General features: G+C 41.0%; 1 protein-coding gene and 1 non-coding gene across 2 annotated transcripts in view; both read left to right on the top strand.

Annotated features, from left to right (window-relative positions):
- KLB (klotho beta) overlaps positions 1 to 24,599 on the top strand; it is a 65,550-nt gene that overhangs the window by 4,106 nt on the left and 36,845 nt on the right. Inside the window, exon 2 of the mRNA XM_032135221.2 lies at positions 17,925 to 18,971. Coding sequence (XP_031991112.2) covers positions 17,925 to 18,971 — 1,047 coding nt within the window. The remainder of the gene's footprint in view (positions 1 to 17,924; positions 18,972 to 24,599) is intronic.
- Positions 9,850 to 9,956, top strand: LOC116457191 (U6 spliceosomal RNA). The gene has a single exon (XR_004244953.1). It is a non-coding gene; the product is annotated as a U6 spliceosomal RNA (small nuclear RNA).

The following is a 24,599-nucleotide window of genomic DNA, read 5'->3' as shown; positions in this document are numbered from 1 at the left end:
GATCGCGCCTCTGCACTCCACCCTGGGTAACAGAGTGAGACTCCATCTCAAAAAAAAAAAAAGAAAAAAGAAATAAGATCAGAAAATTTGTATGATTTTCTGTCTAATGTATAATATGCTTGTGAAGTTTCATTAAATATTTAAGAAGAATCCTTTGCAAAACAAAAAGTATAATTAACAAATTGTTAGGCCAGGTGCCATGGCTCATGCCTGTAATCCCAGCACTTTGGGAGGCCAAGGTGAGAGGATCGCTTAAGTCCAGGAGTTTGAGACCAGCCTGGCCAACATGGTGAAACCTCATCTCTACCAAAAATACAAAAAATTAGCTGGGCACTGTGGTGCATGCATGTCATCCCAGCTACTAGGGAGGCTGAGGCAGGAGGATCACTAAAGCCTGAGAGGTGGAGGCTGCAGTGAGCCATGATCATCCTGACACTGCATTCCAGCCTGAGAAAGAGAGTGAGACCCTCTCTCAAAAAAAGAGAAAATTGTTAATAATCTGGAATTTAAGTCTGTACGATTTCAACAAAACACTTCTCCATGTGAAGTGAAGATTTTCTTTTCTTCCCTTTTTTTAGAGAGAGGGTCTTGATCTGCCACCCAGGCTGGAGTGGTGTGGTGGCATGATCGTAGCTCAATGCAGCCTCAAACTCCTGGCCTCAAGCGATCCTTCCAACTCCGCCTCCTAAAGTGCTAGGATTATAAGCATGGGCCACCACACCCGGCCTGAGAAAAATCTCCTGATGAAATACTTTTTCACTAAGTTTCAAGGACGTCAATGGGTTGGTTTTCTTCTTTCATAATCACTCCTTCTCAGATGGTCATGTTCATTGTTCCTGGTTTTCCTGTCTTCTTAATACTTAATTGCCCTAGAACTCGTTTCTATACTCACTACCTAGTGATCTCATCCAATCTCATAGCATTATATACCATCTGAATACTGACATTTCCAAATTCCTATCAACTGCTAATTTTTCCAATGAACTTCAGACTTACATATCCGTTTTCCAACTTCACATTTCCATTTGGCTGCCTAATAGATATATCAAAGTTATATCCCCAAAACTAAACTCCTGATCTTCCTTCACAAGCCTGCATCTCAACTCAACTGATAATACCTCCATCCTTCCATTTGCTCAGGCTGAAAACTTTGCCGTAATCCTCTCCTCTCCTCCTCTCCTCTCCTCTCCTCTCTCTCTCACACACACACAAACATATGCACACATTCATATTTAAACCATCAGCAAATTCTATTGGCTCAATCTCCAAGACACAGCCAAAATCCAACAATTTTCACTGCCTCCAGTACTACCTACAGGTCCAAGCTACCATCGTCTGCATCTCGTTATTATCTCTTTACTGATCTCCCTGATTCTGCTTTTGTTCCCCTTACAGTACACTCTGAACATGGCATCCAGAGTGATTCTTACAAAATGTAAGTTAGATCATATCACTCTTTCGGCTGAAAACTGTCCAGTGCTCTTTTCACTAAGAGTCTAAGACAGATTCCTTCCCAAATCCCTGTACCATCCGGCCCGTTACCTCTCTGTACTTACTGTCTGCCATTCACTCATTCCACTGCAGCCACACTGACTTCTTACTTCCTGAAGGTGCCGGACGTGCTTCTACTTCAAGGGTTTTTCACTCACTCCTCATTATTTCCCTACTGTGATCTGTGCATATCACCACCACCCCCACCACTGCAAAATCTACTCACAATAAATATGACCAAGCACCAGCACCATGAGACTCAGCAGAAACAAACAAACAAAACAGATTTAGAGTCCAAATGATTTACAATTCAGAATATGGAATAGCCACATGTGACATACTTATGGACGTAATCACAAAGAGAACATTATCTGTTGGCCTTCAGCACAGGAAACAGAAATCACTCCAGGTATTTCATTCAAAAAATTGTTTTGTTTTTGTTTTGTTTTGTTTTCAGGAAATTTGGTACTTAATATGGTTGCGGGGGGTGCAGGGCGCAGGAACGGAAGGAACAATGCCAGACACCATCACTAGACTTTTGGCTTTAAGGTCACACTTAGAAGGTACAACTGCTGCTGCTACTGTCACTGCCACTGCCACAGCCTCTGCACGCTCATGAATCTGGAGACATTCCATGGAATGTGGAACTGGCTCCTGAAAACTCTCAGGCATACCAGAGAGGACCCTTCAGCCTCCACCACCACAGGAAGCATCACCTCTGTTTCCCTCAAAAGTTTATATGAAAATGATCCACAATCTAGAACCCCGAACCCAGCCAAACAAACAAACACGCATGGGAAGAAAAATACATTATTATTATTATTATTATTATTATTATTATTATTATTATTATTATTTTGAGACAGAGTCTGACTCTGTCGCCCAGCCTGGAGTGCAGTGGCATGATCTCGGCTCACTGCAACCTCCACCTCCCAGGTTCAAGCGATTCTTCTGCCTCAGCCTCCTGAACAGCAGAGATTACAGCGCGCACCACCACACCCAGCTAATTTTTGTATTTTTAGTAGAGATGGGGTTTCACCATATTGGTCAGGCTAGTCTTGAACTCCTGACCTCGTGATTTCCCCACCTTGGCCTCCCAAAGTGCTGGGATTACAGGCATGAGCCACTGCGCCTGGCCAAAAAATACATTTTTTAAAAAATGTGTTTCCTCTGTAATTTTTCTCAGGAAGCTATTGGAAAATATGCTTTATCAAAATGTGGGGTAAACAAAGAAGAGGCAGTTATGGAAAACAGAAAACAGGTGACCCAGTACAGGAGAAAAAGGAAGGGAATCCCCAAATCACAGCTGTGCATTAGGGGGAGAGGGCAAACTGTCTGGACTACAGCAGTGTCACTCAAGGGACAGGCACAGTAATACTTGTCGCCACTATACCCTCTGGACAAAGCTACTGGGACATACACTCCATGAAAATGACACAGTAAACCAAGAAAAATGAAATCATTCAAAGAACAGAATTCAGATTAGGAGGAATTCCTAAGATGCCAGCAAAGGGAAGTCTCAAGAGGACGAATAGGCAACTGAGAGCAGGCATAGGACATTACTAGATGGAAACAAAGATCTCCAGGAGAGAATTAAAATGAATATACGTATAGAGGAGATGGACCTTGTGAGAAATTGTACCAAGAGCTATTGGCAGGTATGAGAAGATTTAGTAATAGATGCAAATATGAGTAAGCAAATCAAAAAACAAAGCAATTGGCCGGGTGCAGTGGCTCGCACCTGTAATCCCAGCACTTTGGGAGGCTGAGGCAAGTGGATCACTTGAGGTCAGGAGTTCGAGACCAGCCTGGCCAACATGGTGAAACCCCGTCTCTACTAAAAATACAAAAATTAACCAGGCATGGTGGTGCACACCTGTAATCCTAGCTACTCAGGAAGCTGAGGCAGGAGAATCACTTGAACCTGGGAGGTGAAGGTTACAGTGAGCCGAGATCACACTGCTGCACTCCAGCCTGGGAGACAGAGTGAGACTCTGTCTCAATTAAAAAACAAAAACAAAAACAAAAACAAAAACACAGCGATTATTAAACTATCTATAGGAAAAACAAAGAAGTAAAAATTAAGACATAAAGGACATTATAATACTCAGCATTGAATAATGTTTATATAAACATAATTTAGAGTCTAAATATTTAACTCCAAGGTAGATTTTTTTTTTTACCAATACGAAATGATTGTATAAGAAAGCCAAATCTTTATCTACAATAATAGGAAATCAATTGACAAAATCTAAAATTGATGAGTTGAGGCCGAACGTGGTGGGTCACACCTACAATCCCAGCACTCCGGGAGGCCGAGGCAGGTGGATTACCTGAGGTCAAGAGTTCAAGACCAGCCTGGCCAACATGGTGAAACCCTGTCTCTACTAAAAATACAAAACTAGCCTGGCATGGTAGCACATGCCAGTAATCCCAGCTACTCAGGAGGTTGAGGCACAAGAATCGCTTGAACGCAGGATGCAGAGGTTCCAGTGAGCTGAGACGGCGCCACTGCACTCCAGCCTGGGTGACAGACTGAGACCTCATCTCAAAAAAAATTTAAAAATAAAAATAAAATTAATGAGATGAAAGATGGTATCTGCATATTACAGAAAGTATAAATATGGAGATATTTGATTGCACAAAACTGAAAAACACTTTTGCACATGTAAAATAATAAAACAGTTAAATAATGTTCTAAAATTGATTGGTGATGGTAGTGCAACTCTGTGAATATACTGAAAACATTGAATTTAACACTGTCAATGGACGAATTGTTTGGTTTGGGGATTATAGCTCAATGAAGCTGTTAAAAAACAAATTATTGGGAGAAAATATTTGCATGTATATCAAACAAGAGATTTAATCATATATATATGAAGAACTCCTTCCAAGATACAGAATCAACCTAGGTGTCCATCACATGAAGAAAATGTGGTATATGTAACAAATGGAATACTATTCAGCCATAAAAAGAACTAAATCCTGCCATTCTCAGCAACATGGATGAGTCTGGAGGTCATTATGTTAAGTGAAATAAGTCAGGCACCAAAAGACAAATACCACATGTTCTCACTCATATGTGAGAGCTAAAAAAAAAATTGTTTTGATCTCACAGTAGGAGAAAGTAGAATAGTGGTTACCAGAGACTGGGAAGGGTAGCAGGCAGAGGAGATAGGGAGAGATTTGTTAAAGTATACAGAATTACAGCTAGGTAGGAGGAATAAGTTCTAGTGTTCTATAGAAATGGAGGGTGACTATAGCTAAAATAATTTATTGTATATTTTCAAATAGCTAGAACGGAGGATTTTGGAGGTTCCCAGGATAAAGAAATGATAAATGTTTGAGGTGATGGATATGCTAATTACCCTGATTTGATTATAACACATTATATACATATATTGAACTATTATTCTGTACCCCATAAGTGTGAACAACTATTGCGCGTCAATTGAAATTTTTTAAAAAGAAAATCAAGCCAGCACAGTGGCAGGTGCCTGTAGTCCAAGCTATTCGGAATGCTGAAGCAGGAGGATCAGTTGAGCTCAGGAGTTCAAGTCCAGCACAGGCGACATAGCAAGACCTAATTTCTGAAGATAAAATAGTTTTTTAATTAAAAAAAGTTAAGAAAAATGAAAAAAAAAAGAACTAGATGATGTCCAAGGTCCCTTCCAGCTGCAAAATTCTGTCATTGTACAAAGCACTATGAAGTAGTGCCTTGAATATAGAATATCTGGAGTATATATGTCTGCCCCACTCATTTAATACTTGGCAGATACTATTTTGTGTTCTTAAACTTTTATAATTTTTATTATGTTTTCTTCTTAAAATGTAAATTCCATCTGGGTGCAGTGGCTTACACCTGTAATCCCAGCACTTTGGGAGGCCAAGGCAGGTGGATTGCTTGACATTAGGAATTCGAGACCAGCCTGGCCAACATGGTGAAACCCCATCTCTACTAAAAATACAAAAATTAGCTGGGCGTGGTGGTGCACGCCTGTAGTCTCAGCTGCTCAGGAGGCTGAGGCAGGAGAATTGCTTGAACCCGGGAAGCGGAGGTTGCAGTGAGCTGAGATCATGCCACTGCACTCCAACCTGGGCAACAGAGCGAGACTATGCCTGAAAAAAAGAGAGAAAATAATAGTGATAATAATAAAATGTAAATTCCTTAAATTTACATTGCTTAACATGGCCTCTTGTCTTAGTCAGTTGGGCTGCTGTAACAAAATGCCATAGACCAGGTGGCTTCTAACCAACAGAAATGTATTTTTCAGTTCTGGGGCCTGGAAGTCCTAGATCAGAGTACCAATGAAGTGGGGTGCTGCTGAGAGCCCTCTTCTGGTTGGCACACTGCCATCTTTTCATTGTATCCTCACGTGGCAGAAAGAGAGTGAGAGGACAGGGTGCAGTGGCTCACGTCTGTAATGTCAGCACTTGGCAGGACAAGGCGGGCAGATCACTTGAGGTCAGGAGTTTGAGACCAACCTGGCCAACAAAAATTAGCCTGGCGTGGTGGCTAGCATGTATAATCCCAGCTACTCCAGAGGCTGAGGCAGGAGAATCACTTGAACCCAGGAGGTGGAGTTTGCACTGAGCCGAGATCATGCCATTGCACTCCAGCCTGGGTGGCAGAGTGAGATCCTGTCTCAAAAAAAAAAAAAAAAGCAAGGAAAAAGAAGTGAGAGAACTCTCTCTGGGTCCTTTTTTTTTTGAGACGGAATCTTGCTCTGTAGCCCAGGCTGGAGTATAGTGGTGTGATCTCAGCTCACTGCAACCTCTGCCTATTGGGTTCAAGCAATTCTCCTGCCTCAGCCTCCCCAGTAGCTGGGATTATAGGCACACGCCACTACACCCAGCTAATTTTTATATTTTTAGTAGAGACGGGGTTTCACCATGTTGGCCAGGCTGGTCTCAAACTCCTGACCTTGTGATCCACCCGCCTCAGCCTCCCAAAGTGCTAGGATTACAGGCGTGAGCCACCTCGCCCCGCCTGGGGTCCTTTTTATAAGGGCTCTAATCCATTCGTGAAGGCTCCAGGCTGATGACCTAATTACCCGCCCAAAGACCCTATCTCCTAATACCATTACATTGCGGGTTAGGATTTCAGTATGTGAGTTGGCCGGGAACACAAGCACTCAGTCCATTGTAGCCCTCAATATAGTAAAATATTCAATAAATACTTAATAATCATTTAGAAAAGATGAAGTCCCTATCCTGATTCACTAAGTTGTAATAAATATTTCATAAATTCATCATCTGTTTTCATAAATATTTGAGAATTCTGTAAGAGTATTTTTTTTTTCCCTTCTTCCTTTTTTTTGAGACACAGTCTCAGAAACAGTCACTTTGTCACCCAGGCTGGAGTTCAGTGGTGTGATCATGGCTCATTGCAGCCTTGACCTCCAGGGCTCCAGCCATCCTCCCACCTCAGCCTCTCAAGTAGCTGGGATTACAGGTATGTGCCACCACACCCAATAATTTTTGTATTTTCAGTAGAGACAGGGTTTAACCATGTTGGCCAGGCTGGTCTCGAGCTCCTGGCCTCAAGTGATCCACCTGCCTTGGCCTCCCAATATGCTGCAATTACAGGCATGAGCCAACATACCCAGCCTCCAGGTAATTTTTGTATTTTTTGTAGATGGGATTTCACCATGTTGCCCAGGCTGGTCTCGAACTCCTGAGCTCAAGTGATCCACCCACATGGCCTCCCAAAGGGCTGGGATTACAGGCGTGAGCCACCACGCCCAGACTAAGCCACAGTATTAAGTCATCACCATCATAAAGATTTCTTCATATGCAGGTTTTGCTTATTGATTGATTGATTGATTGATTGATTGGAGACAGGGTCTCACTCTGTCACCCAGGCTGGAATGCAATGGTGCAATCTCGGCTCACTGCAACCTCCACCTCCTGGGTTCAAGCAATTCTCCTGCCTCAGCCTCCTGAGTAGTTGGGATTACAGGCATGAGCCACTGTACCTGGCCTCATTTATTTTTAAAAAAAGAAATTTTTTATTATGGTAAAATATTCATAACACAGGCTGGGTGCGGTGGCTCACATCAGTAATCTCAGCACTTTGGGAGGCCAAGGCAGGCGGATAACAAGGTCAGGAGTTCGAGCCTGTCTAGCACAGTGAAACCCTGTCTTTACTAAAAGTACAAAAAATTAACTGGGCATGGTGGCACACACCTGTAATCCCAGCTACTCAGGAGGCTGAGGCAGGAGAATCACATGAACCTGGGAGGCAGAGGTTGCAGTGAGCCGAGATCGTGCCATTGCACTCCAGCCTGGGTGACAGAGCGAGACTCCACCTCAAAAAAAAAAAAAAAAAATCATAACACAAAAGTTATTATTTAGCTATTTTTAGGTATACAGGTCAGTGACATTAAGTACATTCACATTGTTGTGCAACCATCACTACTATTATCACTAAAACTTTTTCATTCTTTCAAACTGAAACTCTACCCATTCAACACTAACTCTACTGCCCATTCCCTCCTCCCTCCAGCCCCTGGCAACAAGCATCCTAGTTTCTGTCTTTATGAATTGAATTTGACCTCTCTAGGTACGTCACATAAGCAGAATCATACAGTGTTTGTCCTTTTGTGTCTGGTTTATTTCACTTAGCATAATGTCTTCAAGGTTAATCCATGTTGTAGAATGTGTCAGAATTTCATTCCTTTTTAAGGCTAAAAAATATCTATTTTCTGTGTATACCACATTTTGTTTATCTAATCATCAGTCATTGGACATTTTGGGTTGTTTCCACCTTTTGGCTACCGTGAATAATACTGCTGTGAACATGAGTACAAAAATTTCTGTTTGAATCCCTTTCTATTTTATTTCTTTATTTATTTATTTTTGAGACAGTCTCATTCTGTCACTCAGGCTGGACTGCAGTGGAACGATCTCAGCACACTGCAACCTCCACCTCCTGGGTTCAAGCAATTCTCATGCCTCAGCCTCCCGAATAGGGATTACAGGCGTGCACCACCATGCCCGGCTAATTTTTGTATTATTGGTAGAGATGGGGTTTTGTCATGTTGCCCAGGCTGGTCTCAAGTGATCTGCCCACCTCAGCCTCCCAAAGTGTTGGGATTACAGGTGTGAGACACCGTGCCCAGACATTTTTTAAATTTGTGATAAACACAGGGTCTTGCTATGTTGAGCAAGCTGGTCTCCAATTCCTGGGCTAAAGTGATCCTCCCACCTCAGCCTCTCAAAGTGTTGAGACACGCTACTGGCGAAGTCCCTGCTTTCCATTCTTTGGGGTACCTACCCAGAAGGAAAACTGCTGGATCATATGGTAATTCTGTTTAATTTTTTGAGGAACTACCATACCCTCTTCCACAATGGCTGCACCATTTTATATTCCCACCAGCATGGCACAAACATTCTAATTTCTCCTTATCTTTTCCAACTCTTATTTCTGGGTTTTAAAAAATAATAATCATCATCATAATGGATGTGAAATTATGTTATTGTTATCTACATATGTTCTCATTTAATCAGCTTAATGAACTTGCTCTGAAAATTTTCATTTCTTGCATTTTCTCATATGAAATCTGAAATCATTTAGTGATAAATTATTGCTCACTAGCAAATAAATATTCAGTACACATTTACTTTATTTTTATTCCTTTTCTTTTTTAAGGAAAAGGTACTTCAGTCCTAGAGTACACTTTTTTTTTTTTTTTTTTGAGACAGAGTCTTGCTCTGTCGCAAAATGTGGAATGGTATGATCTCTGCTTACTGCAACCTCCGCCTCCCTGGTTCAAGCGATTCTTCTGCCTCAGCCTCCCGAGTAGCTAGGACTACAGGTGCACGCCACCACGCCCAGCTAATTTTTATATTTTTAGTAGAGATGGGGTTTCACCATATTGGCCAAGCTAGTCTCGAACTCCTGATCTCATGATCCGCTCGCCTTGGCCTCCCAAAGTGCTGGGATTACAGGCATGAGCCACCTCGCCCAGCTAGAGTACATATTTTAAAACTTAGCCTTTGTTGAGAAGTTTCTTTTTTTCCTTTTTTTGAGAAAATCTCACTCTGTCACCCAGGCTGGAGTTTAGTGGGGCAGTCATGGCTCTAATTTGACCTCTCTAATTTGAGTCATGGCTCATGAGTCATTGCAGCCTCAACTTCCCAGGCTCAAATGATCCTCCCACTTTAGCCTCCCTAGTAGATGGGACCATAAGTGTGCACCACTATGTCCAACTAATTTTTTATTTTTATTTTTTGTAGAGATGGGGTCTCACCATGTTATCCAGGCTGGATTTTGTGTTTTTAATTTCAAATTTCAATCATTCATTGCTGGCATATAAGAAAACAACTGACTCTTGTGTATTAATCCTGCATCTTGTGCTCACTTTGGAAACACATTTACTAAAATTGGAATGATACAGAGAAGATTAGCATAGCCTCTGTGCAAGGATAGCACGCAGATTTGTGAAGCATTCTTTATTTGTCTTCACTTGGGCAAGAGTGACACCCTTTCTCTGAAAAAAAAAAAAAAAGAAAAACAAGAAGAAGAGGAAAGAACACAAAGAAGGCCATGTGAGGCCAGCCACAGTGGCTCACGCCTGTAATCCCAGCACTTTGGAAGGCCAAGGCAGGCGGATCACCTGAGGTCAGGAGTTGGAGACCAGCCTGGCCAACATGGTGAAGCCCTATCTCTACTAAAAACAAAAATTAGCCAGGCGTGGTTGCTCATGCCTGAGTCCCAACTATTTGGGAGGCTGCAGCAGGAGAATCGCTTGAACATGGGATATGGTGGTTGCCGTGAACCGAGATTGTGCCACTGCACTCCAGCCTGGGCAACAGAGCAAGAGTTCATCTCAAAAAAAAAAAAAAAAAAAAAAGGGCCGGGAGTGGTGGCTCACACCTGTAATCCTAGCACTTTGGGAGGCCAAGGCAGGCAGATCAGGAGGTCAGGAGCTCAAGACCATCCTGGCTAATATGGTGAAACCCTGTCTCTACTAAAAATACAAAAAATTAGCCAGGTGTGGTAGCATGCACCTGTAGTCCCAGCTGCTCAGGAGGCTGAGGCAGGAGAATGGCATGAACCTGGGAGGCGGAAGTTGCAGTGAGCCGAGATCGTGCCACTGCACTCCAGCCTGGGCGACAGAGCAAGACTCTGTCTAAAAAAAAAAAAAAAGCCATGTGAAACAAGCAGAAATTAAAATCATGTTGCCACAAGCCAAAGAATGTCAAGAGCCACCAGAAGAGTCAGGGAAGCGTTCTCCCTCAGAGCCTTTGGAGGGAGCGTAGCTCAGCTGATGCTGATTTTGGATAACTGTAGAAGCTGAAATCCAAGAGAACTTGCCGCCTGCCCATTTGGAAACCACCACAAAGTAATCAACTGCAACACATTCTTTGACACAAGAAGGGGATAAGAAAAAAGGGTTGCTTCAAGAGTTTGGTGGCAGACTTCATATTTTTTAATTTAAAAAAACACATTTTGTTTTTACCAAAAAAAAAAAATCTTGTATCTTGCATCCTTGCTGTAATCACTTATTAGTGCCAGGATTCTTTGGTTGGTTCTTTAGAAGTTTTTACATAGACAATCATTATCATCTGTGAACAAACACAGTTTTGTTCGTTGCTTCCCTGTCTATATGTTTTATTTCTTTTGTTGTTGTTGTTTTACTGCATTAGCTACAACTTCCAGCGTAATGTTGAATAGAGGTGATGAGAACAGACATCCTTGCCTTATTCCTAATCTTAGTGGGAAAGTATCTAGTTTCTCAAATAGACTTTTTTTTTAAGAGGCAAGGTCTTACTATGTTGTCCAGGCTGGAGTGCTGTGGCGAGTCACAGGCGCAATTATACTGCACTAAAGCCTCAAACTCCTGGCTCATGCAATCCTCTTGCCTAAGCCTCCCAAGTAGCTAGGACTATAAGTGTACACCACCACGCCTGGGTTTCAATAAATTTTTACATCTAATATCAACTATTTGTATTCTTTTAATGTTCATTTCTGGGTTTTGTTGTTGTTGTTCTGAGACACAGTCTCACTCTGTCATCCAGGCTGGAATGCAGTGGCGTGATCTCAGCTCACTACAACCTCTGCCTCCAGGGTTCAAGCGATTCTCCTGCCTCAGCCTCCCAAGTAGCTGGGACTACAGGTGCACACCACCATACCTGGCTAATTTTTGTATTTTTAGTAGAGATGGGGTCTCACCATGTTGTTCAGGCTGGTCTCAAATTCCCAACCTCAGATGATCCACCTGCCTCAGCTTCCCAAAGTGCTGGGATTACAGGCATGAGCCACTGCACTGGCCCATTTTTGTTATTAAAAGTTAAAAAATCAAATTAAATATACAAAAGAGGAAAAATAACTATAACCCTTAGCTCACTGTCAAAACACAATATGGCAAAATGTGGGCATTTTCTTATAATTTCTATATGTGGTTATTGTCCTAATGGTTTTTTAAGTATTTTAATGCTACTATATATCTCTGAAAATATTAATGACTGTACAACATTTCATGAATATTCAAATGAATATTCCATGCCTTAGATAAGTATTCCCCTATGGATGGATCTTTAAATGATTTATAATTTTCTTCTGTTATAAATAATATTGCTATAAAAATATTTTTGCATGGAGGACTTTATATATTTAGAAACAATTCATTACAATATATTTAAGAAATTCTTGAATCAAAAAATTTTAGGTTCATGGTATATTGGAAATTACTTTCCATGTGGTCGGACACAGTGGCTCAGGCCTGTAATCCCAGTACTTTGGAGGGCTGAAGCAGGTGGCTCACTTGAGGTCAGGTGTTCAAAACTAGCCTGGCCAACATGGTGAAACCCCCATCTCTACTAAAAACATAACAATTAGCACCTGAGGCAGGAGAATTGCTTGAACCTGGGAGGCAGAGTTTTCAGTGAGCCGAGATCACGCCACTGCATTCCAGCCTGGGTGACAGAGCGAGACTCTGTCTCAAAAACAAACAAGCAAAAATAGCCAGCTGTGATGGTACACGCTTAAATAATCCCAGCTACTTCAGAGGCTGAGGCAGAAGAATTGGTTGAACCCAGGAGCCAGAGGTTGAAGTGAGCTGAGATCACATCACTGCATTCCAGCCTGGGCGACAGAGCAAGACTCTATCTTTAAAAAATGTATCTATATATACTTTTCATGAGTATTGTACAAACTTACATTGCAATCAACAATCTAATCAACATTGGTTTTCATCAAGTATCATTTTTATTTTTGCTAATTTTATAAGATAAAATATTGGCCAGGCGCGGTGACTCATGCCTGTAATCCCAGCACTTTGGGAAGCCAAGGCAGGAGGATCACCTGAGGTCAGGAGTTCGAGACCAGCCTGGCCAACATGGTGAAACCCCGTCTCTACTAAAAGTACAAAAATTAGTCAGGTGTGGTGGTGCATGCCTGTAATCCCAGCTACTTGGGAGGCTGAGGCAGGAGAATCACTTGAACCTGGGAGGTAGAGGTTGCAGTGAGCCGAGATTGCACCACTGCACTCCAGCCTGGGTGACAGATCAAGACTCCGTCTCAAAAAAAAAAAAAAGATTAAATACTATATACCTCTTTTTATGTATGTTTCTAATTACTCATGGTTTAATTTTTTATTAGCCACATTTTTCATTAGTTGCATTTCCTCTTTTGCGTACTTTTTAATTCATGTTGTTTGGCCATTTATCTGTTAGAGATTTACTGGCTTTCTTGTTGATTTGCATTAATTACTTATGGCCATTTGCCTTACTTTGGCCATTTGCCTTCTAAATTTGCTTTGACATTTTCCAAGTTTGTTATTTGCCTTTAAATTTTATTTTTTTATATTTTAATTATAAACTATTTATATATCATCATATGTAAATATAATAATATATAATCTACACATTTACATAATTTAATATTTACTTCTGTTTTCTTTTAGTTTTATGTGGCTATATTTTTTAAATTGTGGTAAAATCAAGTAATATGAAATTTACCATCTTAACCATTTCTGTGGTTATACATTTATGAATTAAATATATTTGTGAGGATCTAAGACATTACATTTAAAATTTTATTTTCATAAATAGTAAAGTATTGTACCAACTCCATTCACTCAATAGATAATTATTAATCATTTGCTCTGATAAGCAATGATAAAAATTTAGATAGGAGATATTCTTACAGTGTGGTGGAGGAGACAAACAACTCCAGGATTACGTGATAAATGCAGTGATAGAGGTATACATAGTCTACTATAGCTACTTTTTTTTTCTTAGTAGACATTAGTTCTCACTATGTTGCCCAGGCTAGTCTTGAACACCTGAACTCAAGCGATCCTCCTGCCTCAGCCTCCCAAAGTACTGGGATTACAGGCCTAAGCCTGGGATTACAGGTGTGGGCCCTCATGCCCAGCCTATCATTGATACTCTCATTCATTCAATATATACTTTAGTGACTACTATATGTCAAGTACCATGCTGGGCCACAGACAATCAACAGGGAACCAGTCATGGTCCCTGTTTTGGTTTTTAAAAAAGAGAGAGAGAGAGAGAAACAGAGAAAAAGGGAGAGAAACAGAGAGAGAGAGAGAGAGAGAAAACTTACACTCAAACAGAGGATACAGATACATTTATTGTGTGGTTAGCTGATTTATTGTGTGTCATAATAGAGAAAACATGGGCTGCCATGGGAAAACAGAAGATCCATCTAAATCCAATCAGAGTAGGGAGTCATAGGGAGTCAGAAAGGCCTTACTAACGCGGGAACAGAAGACCAAATACCGCAGGTTCTCACTTATAAGTGGGAGCTAAATGATGAGAACACCTGGACACATAGAGGGGCATAACACACTGGGGCCTATCACAGAGTAGAGGGTCGGAAGAAGGAGAGGATCAGGAAAAAAAACTAATGAGTACTAGGCTTAATACCTGCCTGATGAAATAATCCATACAGCAAACACCCATAACACAAGTTTACCTATGTAACAAACTTGCACATGTGTCCCTGAACTTAAAAGTTAAAAAAATAAAAGACGGCCAGGCGCTGTGGCTCACGCCTGTAATCCCAGCACTTTGGGAGGCCGAGATGGTCGGATCACGAGGTCAGGAGATTGAGACCATCCTGGCTAACACGGTGAAACCCCATCTCTACTAAAAACACAAAAAATTAGCCAGGCGTGGTGGCCAGTGCCTGTAGTCCCAGCTACTCAGGAGGCTGAGGCAGGAGAATGGCGTGAGCCTGGGAGGCGGAGCTTGCAGTGAGCGGAGATCCTGCCACTGCACTCCAGCCTGGGGGACAGAGTGAGACTCCGTCTCAAAAAAAAAAGATAGACATGAGCTAGATGAAGGGAGAAACATACTCTGTGCAGAGAGCACACGTACCAAGGTACAGGTGTACAAGTGAGCAGGCTGTGTACCCCTTAGTCAACTGAGAGAAGTGAAGCTAAAAATGTGGGCAGGAGCCAGAACAAATTGTCTTTTATGCTAAATCCTGGCATCATTTCCTGAATAATCTTTCCCTTTCACATAAAAATAATATTAACACATAACTTACTATGTGTCAGTCTCTGTTCCAAGTGCCTTACATGTACTGGTTCATTCGTTTCTTTATTCCAGAGAAAACCATTTGGTTCAGTGTATTTTTTTTTTTTTTTTTTTTGAGACGGAGTCTTTCTCTGTCCCCCAGGCTGGAGTGCAGTGGCGCGATCTCGGCTCACCGCAACCTCCACCTCCTGGGTTCACGCCATTCTCCTGCCTCAGCCTCCCGAGTAGCTGGGAACACAGGCGCCCGCCAACACGCCCGGCTAATTTTTTGTGTTTTTAGTAGAGACGGGGTTTCACCGTGTTAGCCAGGATGGTCTCGATCTCCTGACCTCGTGATCCGCCCGCCTCAGCCTCCCAAAGTGCTGGGATTACAGGCTTGAGCCACCGCGCCCGGCTGGTTCAGTGTATTAACTCGTTTAATTCTTACAATAATCCATGAAGTGCATATTATTATTATGCCTTTTCTTAGTTAAGAGGAAACTGAGGGCAAGTCACACAGCTATATTTAAACTCAGGCAGTCTGCCTCTAGAGGCTCAATCTCTTTTTTTTTCTTTTTTAGACAGAGTTTTGCTCTTGTTGCCCAGGCTGGAGTGCAGTGGCGCGATCTCGGCTCACTGCAACCTCCACCTCCCGGGCTCAGGCAATTCTTCTGCCTCAGCCTCCCGAGTAACTGGGATTATAGGCATGTGCCACCATGCCTAGCTAATTTTATATATTTAGTAGAGATGGGGTTTCACCATGTTGGTCAGGCTGGTCTCGAACTCCTGACCTCAGGTGATCCGCCCGCCTCGGCCTCCCAAAGTGCTGGGACTACAGGTGTGAACCACTGTGCCCGGCCGCCATCATTTTTTTTTTAGAGATGAGGATAGTCTCGCTATATTGCCCAGGCTGGTCTCAAACTCCTGGCCTCAAGCAGTCCTCCCCACTTAGCCTCCTAAGTAGCTGGGATTATAGGTGTGAGCCACCTCATCTGGCACAGAGACCAAACTATTAACCACTCTGCCTCTCATTCATATGTGATACTTCAAATATTTAAAACATTTATTTATTTATTTATTTATTTAGTATTTTTTTGAGACAGTCTCATTCTGTCACCCAGGCTGGAGTGCAGTGGTGCAATCATGGCTCACTGCAGCCTTGACCTCCTGGGCTCAAAGCAATCCTCCCACCTTGGCCTTCTAAAGTGCTGGGACTACAGGCATGCATGACCACACCCGGTTAGTTTTTAATTTTTCTTGTAGAGATGGGGCCTCATTATGTTCCCCAGGCTGTAAAACATTAAATTTTTTACAGGTTATTTGGAGGCTGTCGAATCAGTACAATATTTCTTTCTGTATGTGCATGTATTTCTGTATGTTTATCTTTATTCCAGAATCATGCTGAAGGTAGTCTATGCCTTTGCTATTTTCTTTTTCAGGTTTTTCTTTCCTTTTTAAAAATAAATATTGCCTATTCTTCAAGGGAATTTTCATAATAATTTTCTTTCTTTTTTTTTTTTATTTTGAGACTGAGTCTTGCTCTGTCGCCCAGGCTGGAGTGCAGTGGTGCGATCTCAGCTCACTACAACCTCCACGTCCCAGCTTCAAGAGATTCTCCTGCCTCAGACACCCAGGTAGCTGGGATTACAGGCACCCACCACCATGCCCAGCTAATTGTATTTTTAGTAGAGACGGGGTTTCAACATGTTGGCTAGGCTGGTCTCGAACTCCTGACCTCAAGTGATCTGCCTGCCTTGGCCTCCCAAAGTGGTGGGATTATAGCCATGAATCACTGTGCCTGGCCTTTCATAATAATTTTCTTTAACTAAAATTTGGGATTAGGCCAGGCATGGTGGCTCACACCTATAATCCCACGCACTTTAGGAGGCCGAAGCAGAAGGGCTGTTTGAGCCCAGGAGTTCAAGACCAGCCTGGGGGACATAGCTAGACCCCACCTCTACCAAAAAATCAAAAATCAGCTGAGCATGGTGGCATGTGACTGTTGTCCCAGCTACTCAGAGGCTGAGGTGGGAGGATTGCTTAAGCCTGGGAAGTTGAGGCCGGGCGCGGTGGCTCACGCTTGTAATCCCAGCACTTTGGGAGGCCGAGGCGGGCGGATCACGAGGTCAGGAGATCGAGACCATGGTGAAACCCCGTCTCTACTAAAAATACAAAAAAAAATTAGCCGGGCGTGGTGGCGGGCGCCTGTAGTCCCAGCTACTTGGAGAGGCTGAGGCAGGAGAATGGCGTGAACCCGGGAGGCGGAGCTTGCAGTGAGCGGAGATCGCGCCACCGCACTCCAGCCTGGGTGAAAGAGCGAGACTCCGTCTCAAAAAAAAAAAAAAAGAAAAGCCTGGGAAGTTGAGGCTGCAGTGAGCTGTGATGACACCACTGCACTCCAGCCTAGGCTACAAAGCGAGACTCTTATTAAAAATTAATTAATTAATTAAAAAATTAGAGATTAGAGAATTTTAGTTAAGTTAAATAAATAAGTAAAATAAAAAATAAAATTAGAGATTAGAGGATTTCAGTTAAGTTAAATGTATTAAATTGAAAAGTATTTCATTTTTCCATCCACAAAGTGCTATATTTTCTCATTCAAGTATTCTCTCAAATCTACCAATACATTTTAAAATTTTTCCTAAAATAGGTAACATTTATTAAGGTTGTTCTTAGATGTGTTATAATTTTGTGGAGAAGTGTAATTTCTTACTGTGTTTTCTAATTCTTTACTATTAGTATGTAGGAATGCTATATACTTATATATGTTATTTTTCTTGATATATGTGATTATAAAGTTACCACGCAAAAACTCTAAAAATAGAAAAGCTATATACCTTATTCAATAATGTTCAAAACATTCAGAAAAGATTTGGGTCAATATGAAAGGCTACACAGAAAATAATGTGATTTTAATTCAGTGTTTACATATGTGTTAGTTACACATTCAAACTCTTGTCACCGATGCATTTTCATCTAATTTTTCCCATAATGAGAGAGAAGGAGATGCGTTGGTGACTGCAATAGGGCCACCTCCCTCAGATTACGTTGCTCTCTATGACCCATCTTCAGTCTCCCAGTTCAAGCTAATCATTGACAGAGCTTTACAATCACAAGCTTTTACTGAAGCTTTGATAAGACAGTCCAGCAGTTGGTGGCAAAGGAAGCCAGGCTGTGCGGCAGGATCTCCAGGGAATGAATGGATTTTCTTCAGCACTGATGAAATAACCATACGCTATAGGAATACAATGTCCAACGGGGGATTGCAAAGATCTGTCATCCTGTCAGCACTTATTCTGCTACGAGCTGTTACTGGATTCTCTGGAGATGGAAGAGCTATATGGTCTAAAAATCCTAATTTTACTCCGGTAAATGAAAGTCAGCTGTTTCTCTATGACACTTTCCCTAAAAACTTTGTCTGGGGTGTTGGGACTGGAGCATTGCAAGTGGAGGGGAGTTGGAAGAAGGATGGAAAAGGACCTTCTATATGGGATCATTTCATCCACACACACCTTAAAAATGTCAGCAGCACGAATGGTTCCAGTGACAGCTATATTTTTCTGGAAAAAGACTTATCAGCCCTGGATTTTATAGGAGTTTCTTTTTATCAATTTTCAATTTCCTGGCCAAGGCTTTTCCCGGATGGAATAGTAACAGTTGCCAACGCAAAAGGTCTCCAGTACTACAATACACTTCTGGACGCTCTAGTGCTTAGAAACATTGAACCTATAGTTACTTTATACCACTGGGATTTGCCTTTGGCGCTACAAGAAAAATATGGGGGGTGGAAAAATGATACCATAATAGATATCTTCAATGACTATGCCACATACTGTTTCCAGATGTTTGGGGACCGTGTCAAATATTGGATTACAATTCACAACCCATATCTAGTGGCTTGGCATGGGTATGGGACAGGTATGCATGCCCCTGGAGAGAAGGGAAATTTAGCAGCTGTCTACACTGTGGGACACAACTTGATCAAGGTACTGTACAGCTAGCTTCTTATTATAGTTTCAGAAAACACTAAGAATTTACCTTCTGCCTCAGTAATTCTCTTCATTGAAATCAAGGCAACTGATTTTAAGCTAATTCACAAGATCTATCCTCAAAATTTGCATTTAAGTTAGTGTATGTTTTATTTATCTAAGCTATTTTTAATGTATTAATCCAATTAGTTTTTTCAAAAGTTGCACTTTGAGGCTATTTTTAAATCTACCATTATACACTACAGTGTGAAAATATGAGCTTACTTTCATTCTGTGGGAAAAGAGTGCTTCATAAATTTAATTGTTGGAACTCTTTTCTGACAACATGCAATCATTTCAGAATTATCTTAAGGCACAACCATTTCAAGTATGTATTTGTTGTTAAGTATAGCTAACTTAGCTAATAAGTAAATAAAGTAAGTAAAGAAGTAAGCTAAATAAATGTTAGCTAACTCATGCATATTAAATACAGAAATTTAAATATACTTCACATTTGATTTTATTTGTGTTACATAGCAAAAAAGAGAGATTAATTGTTATGGGAGCTAAACACATTTCTTCCCATAAGAACTGGGAAGAATGTGCTCTACTAAAGCAATTTTCAAGCAGTATATTTCAAAAGCTAGAGGTTATGTTGAGAAATGTTAAATTAGTAAAATGATAGTTAAAATACAAGCAAAATAATAGGTAATATTTACTGAGTACTTATTATGTACCACAGACTACATGAAGTATTTTACATGCATCGTCACAGTTGATCCTCTTAACAGCCTTATGAACTAGTCTTATTATTCTTCCCATTTAAAAGATGAGGAAACTGAAGCTTAATGAGATTAAATAATTTTCCCAAGGTTAAGGAGTAAAATACAGCTGTTGTGGACATGGATTTTTTAAATGACAACATAATTAACACTAACTATCTTCATTAAGAAGGCTTTGAAAAGAAGACTCAGGAATTTGCAAGAGATTTAGCCTCACATTGAGGCTAATATCTAGAATTGAATTTAACTTTTTGAGTCAAATAGTTTACTTAGGAAAAATAAATTATTCTGCACACCTGTTACATTTTAAAAATAAAAAAACTTTATCAATATAATTTTATAATGTGCTACAAAAGTAATTTAATTATTAATAATCAAAAGCTAAATATACAGAAATAGAAAAAAACATACAGCAACATAAAATAATTCCATGTCTAAATTTGTGCATACAAAAATATCTGCTATCACTTCTTTTCTTTTTGAACTTTCCTAGATTATTACACTTGTGCATTGTACTATGGTTTCAGACACATCTGCCCTTGCAGTAAACAGATCGCATTATGATTTCAAGGTCATTTGCATATCTTTGACTAGAGTTGTATATAGAACATATTAATGTGTGGGTATACTGTGATTTGACAAAATAAGACCTTAAGGGGTAGAAATTGTATAGATATTTAATAGTTATCAAGATTATGCATACAAAAGTTAGAAAAATATTCCTCTCATTTAGTCCTTTTAATTTTTTTTTTTTTTTTGAGACAAAGTCTCACTCTGTCACCCAGGCTAGAGTGCAATGGTGCAGTCTTGGCTCACTGCAACCTCCACCTCCCAGGTTCAAGCAATTCTCCTGCCTCAGCCTCTCGAGTAACTGGTACTACAGGCACGTGCCACCAGCCCAGTTAATTTTTGTGTTTTTAGAAGAGAGGGGTTTCACTATGTTGGCCAGGCTGGTCTCGAACTCCTGACCTCGTGATCCACCTGCCTCAGCCTCCCAAAGTGGTAGGATTACAGGTGTGAGCCACCGTGCTCAGCCAGTCCTTTTAATTATTAAAACAATTCATGCTCACGTACATTTAAAAATATCAGATTGGGCCGGGCGCAGTGCCTCATGCCTGTAATCCCAGCACGTTGGGATCACATGCCTGTAGTCCCAGTTACTCGGGAGGCTGAGGCAGGAGAATCCCTTGAACCCGGGAGGCAGAGGTTACAGTGAGCCGAGATCACACCACTGCACTCCAGCCTGGGCGAGAGCGAGACTCTGTCTCAAAAAAATAAATAAATAAAAAATAAAAATATCAGATTGCACCAATGGATCTAAAGTGAAAACGTTAAATCCCTCTCCCTCTCTCCACCTGACAATCCCAGGCCAAGGACACTACTGTTAATAGTTTCCTATACATTCTTTTTAAAGTTTTCTATGCAAATACATGCATGAATATGTTTATTTAACCTTTGTATAAAGAAAAATATTCTAAATTGTTGAAAAGTCATTACCTGGAAAAATGTCAACAATTAGAGTTTTCATGAAAATGTATTTTAAGGATTAAAGCCTTAAAATTGGCTGATAAGAATAAACAGGCAAAAAGCTTTAACAGATATTGCTTCCAAACGTAGTTGATAAAATGACATATTTTCAGATGTTTTTCATTGTCCTCTAATTTGAGATATTCTCTGCCTTTAACACAAAATTAGCACTTTCTGATAGTGAGATAAATTTTATTATTTTAAATGGAGGGATATGTTTTTCAACTATTGTGTTTTCCAAATAATGTTTGTATTGCCTTAAAAGTTCTAAATCACTAGACTAAATAAATGGTGTGAGGGGTCCTTGAAATCAGTCAGAAAGTGAAATACACTGCATGGCCCAGTGACTTATAGCACCAAAGAAATCTTGCAATGATTTGGTAGCCTGAAGTGAACTTGTTTTTCCCACTTGTCCCCTCTCTGTCTTGACTTTATGTAGAAAACATTAATTTGATATTTTATGTTGCAATGAAGTATTTCTTCCTTATCCTGCCCCCTTGTAACCCAGAAGCAGCATTCTTTAGGAATAGTTTTTAGACCGAAAACATTTATTGAGCTACACAAGCCTAATATAAAACCGAATTCCGGGGGGTATGGACTCCTTCATTCCCCACTTCTCAGAGAAAAGGTTTCATAGTGACTATTGGGATCCTTTTCGTTCCAGAATGACCTGGAAAACTCCATCTCGGTTTGAAATGTTCCCATTTGGAGGAAACCTGAATGGTCCAGAGGGTCCCAAGGCTGACTTGCAATTTAGATTCCACTTTATTGCACATCTAGGGAGTACCTTAATGCAAGTCTAAGAGGTAAAAATTTTCCATAATCACACCTACTAATGGATGAATCAACTCTAAGTTTTTGTTTTTGTTTTGTTTTGTTTTGAGAAGGAGTTTTCCTTCTTGTTGCCCAGGCTGGAGTGCAGTGGCACAATCTCGGCTCACTGCAACCTCCGCCCCCCGGGTTCAAGCGGGAGCCTCAGCCTCCCGAGTAGCTGGGATTACAGGCATGTGCCACCACGCCCGGCTAATGTTTTGTACTTTTAGTAAAGACGGGGTTTCTCCATGTTGGTTAGGCTGGTCTGGAACTCCCGACCCACCGCGCCCGGCCTCAATGCTAAGTTTTTTTTTGTTGTTTTGTTTTTTTTTTTTTTTTGAGACGGAGTCTTGCTCTGTCGCCCAGGCTGGAGTGCAGTGGCGCTATCTCGGCTCACTGCAAGCTCCGCCTCCCGGGCTCACGCCATTCTCTTGCCTCAGCCTCCCGTCAACGCTGTTTTTTAGCAGTATTTGAAATAGAATGAGGATGTATTTTTTTGGCTTGGCCATTTTTTTTTTTTTAAGACAGAGTCTCACTCTGTCACCCAGGCTGGAGTGCAGTGGCTGGATCTCAGCTCACTGCAACCTCCACCTCCCAGATTCAAGGGATTCTCCGGCCTCAGCCTTCTGAGTAGCTGGGATTACAGGCGAGTGCCACCACACTCGGCTAATTTTTGTATTTTTAGTAGAGACGGGGTTTCACCATGTTGGCCAGGCTGGTCTCGAACTCCTGACCTAGGTGATCTGCCCGCCTCTGCCTTCCAAAGTGCTGGGATTACAGGCGTAAGCCACTGCGCCTGGCCCTGGCTTGGCCATTTTTAAGCATGGTAATCATCACTTTAAATATCATCTCTAGGCCTGGAATAGTGGCTCATACCTGTAATCCCAGAGCCTATGAGTTTGAGACCAACCTGGGCAACGTAGCAAGACCCCCGTCTCTATTTAAATAAAAAAGAAATAATATCTATATATTCTAAGTGAAGTAACTCAGGAATGGAAAACCAAATACCATATGTTCTCTCATACAGTGGGAGCTAAGCTATGGGTATACTGAGCTTATGTATGCATCTGCATACCCATAGCTTAGCTCCTACTATATAAGAATGATACAATGGACTATATATACAGAATGATATATACCCACATACAGAAGGATATAATCAACTTTGGAGACTCAGAATGGGGAAGCTGGGAGAGGAAGTAAGGGATAAAAAACTACGTATTGGATACAATGTATACTCCTCTGGTGATGAGTACACTAAAATCTCAGACTTCACCACTATACAATTCATCCGTGTAACCAAAAACCACTTGTACCCCAAAAGCTATTGAAATTTTAAAAATATTTTTAAAAAGAGAAATATTATGAACATTTACATTTCAAAAGGACATACATAAATAAATATTATCTATACTCTTTGCAACAATCTTGCCAGGTAACTATTATCCTCATCTTACAGTGTGATATTTTGAATGTGGGTGATATTGCTCCCCTATGTAAAATCCATTTGTGGCTCCCCCAAGCTTGGGATAAAGTCTCAATTTTTCACCAAGACCTTTGAGACACAATTCCCAGCCTCCTTCCTGGCCACTCTCCATCCTCTTGCACTTCATATTCTATCATAACACACTACTGCCAGTGTCTCAGTCTCTCCTTACTATTTCTCTCCACCCAGCCTCAACTATCCCACTCTGTCTAGCTCAAATGCCCTCTTTACTTCGTGATGGTCACCACCTCCAAGTCATTCTTGCCCCTTTAGGATTTAAGTGCCCCTTCTGCCGGCTCCCATAAGATGGGCTTGTTTCTAGCATAGCACTCATACGACAGGATACTTTTCCATCTCCCCAGCTAGACTGAGAGTTCTTTCAAAGGAGAAACAATTTTCGAATTTGCCTTTATGTTCTCAGCACCTAGCACAGAATATTTGTACATGTTAGGTGTAAATGTTGGTTAAATGAATGGTTTAGGATTTCTGTCTTAAATAGTGTAATCAAAAACCAATCTCAAGTTCAATCTTCATATTTCATTGCATTATTGCAAACTGTTGAAATATTACTTATATTAATCGAGTAGTATATTAGTCAGGACTTTTTTGGTGGCAAGTTACAGAAATCTAATTCAAATTGGCTAAAGCAAAAAGGGGCAATTTCCCGGCTCAGTAACCAGATCACAGGGATGAATGGGCTCAGTGACCAGGAAGGCCCTTTATCTCAGCCTCTCACGTCCATTTCTTCCTTGGGTTGTGTCATTTTCTCCTTTGTAGAGGAAAGATTTTTCTCTCCCAAGTTTAGTTTTTTAAATCCCAGAAATGTATTTGGCCTATGCAGCAAAGCCCCAAGGGTTGACATTAGTAAAGGCAGTAATGTCTGTTTTCATTCTATTTTTAAATCAATAAATACATATAATAATTTAAATTTGTACATTTCCCTTTTAGAATGGAACATTTGAGAATCTCTGAGTAAACATGCACAGAGGTTTGGGAAGGTGAGTTTGCTCATGAGACAATAACTCATTCTGTTTATTA

The sequence above is a fragment of the Hylobates moloch genome, unplaced genomic scaffold, assembly GCF_009828535.3.
Source record: "Hylobates moloch isolate HMO894 unplaced genomic scaffold, HMol_V3 SCAFFOLD_17, whole genome shotgun sequence".
Classification (NCBI taxonomy): Eukaryota; Metazoa; Chordata; class Mammalia; order Primates; family Hylobatidae; genus Hylobates; species Hylobates moloch.
Note: the sequence above shows the minus strand (reverse complement) of the source record. Positions and strands in the feature narration are given on the sequence as shown.